The sequence below is a fragment of the Mesitornis unicolor genome, unplaced genomic scaffold (genome assembly GCF_000695765.1).
Source record: "Mesitornis unicolor isolate BGI_N332 unplaced genomic scaffold, ASM69576v1 scaffold33311, whole genome shotgun sequence".
Lineage (NCBI taxonomy): Eukaryota > Metazoa > Chordata > Aves > Mesitornithiformes > Mesitornithidae > Mesitornis > Mesitornis unicolor.
In genome coordinates, this window is record NW_010163655.1 from 1 (window position 1) to 280 (window position 280).

Here is a 280-nt window from a genome sequence, read left to right on the forward strand (position 1 = left end):
GGTGACACCCCCCCCACCCCCCTTTCCACCGTGCCCCCCTCGATCTCCGGCCGTCCCCACAGACACCGAGATCGACTGGAAGGCCTACATGGAGGAGGTGGAGGGGTTCGCCAACGGGACCCTCGACTACACCCAGCTGAAGGGCGACACTGGGCCACTGGTGTGAGTGACTGATGGGGACAGGCGAGCCCCCCCGACCAGGGGCTCCTGGGGGTCCCGGTGGAGCTTGGCCCCTCATTCCCCTCTCTCCACAGCTACCCCGCTGGCTTCGTCTATCTCT

At 67.1% G+C, this 280-nt stretch overlaps 1 protein-coding gene across 1 annotated transcript in view; it reads left to right on the forward strand.

Annotated features, from left to right (window-relative positions):
* Positions 1-62: 62 nt before the first annotated feature.
* Positions 63-280, forward strand: part of ALG3 (ALG3, alpha-1,3- mannosyltransferase) — a gene marked incomplete at its 5' end in the record, with an annotated part of 2,309 nt that continues 2,091 nt past the window's right edge. Inside the window, 2 exons of the mRNA XM_010194063.1 lie at positions 63-162; positions 255-279. Of these exons, the coding sequence (XP_010192365.1) occupies positions 63-162; positions 255-279 (125 nt within the window). The remainder of the gene's footprint in view (positions 163-254; position 280) is intronic.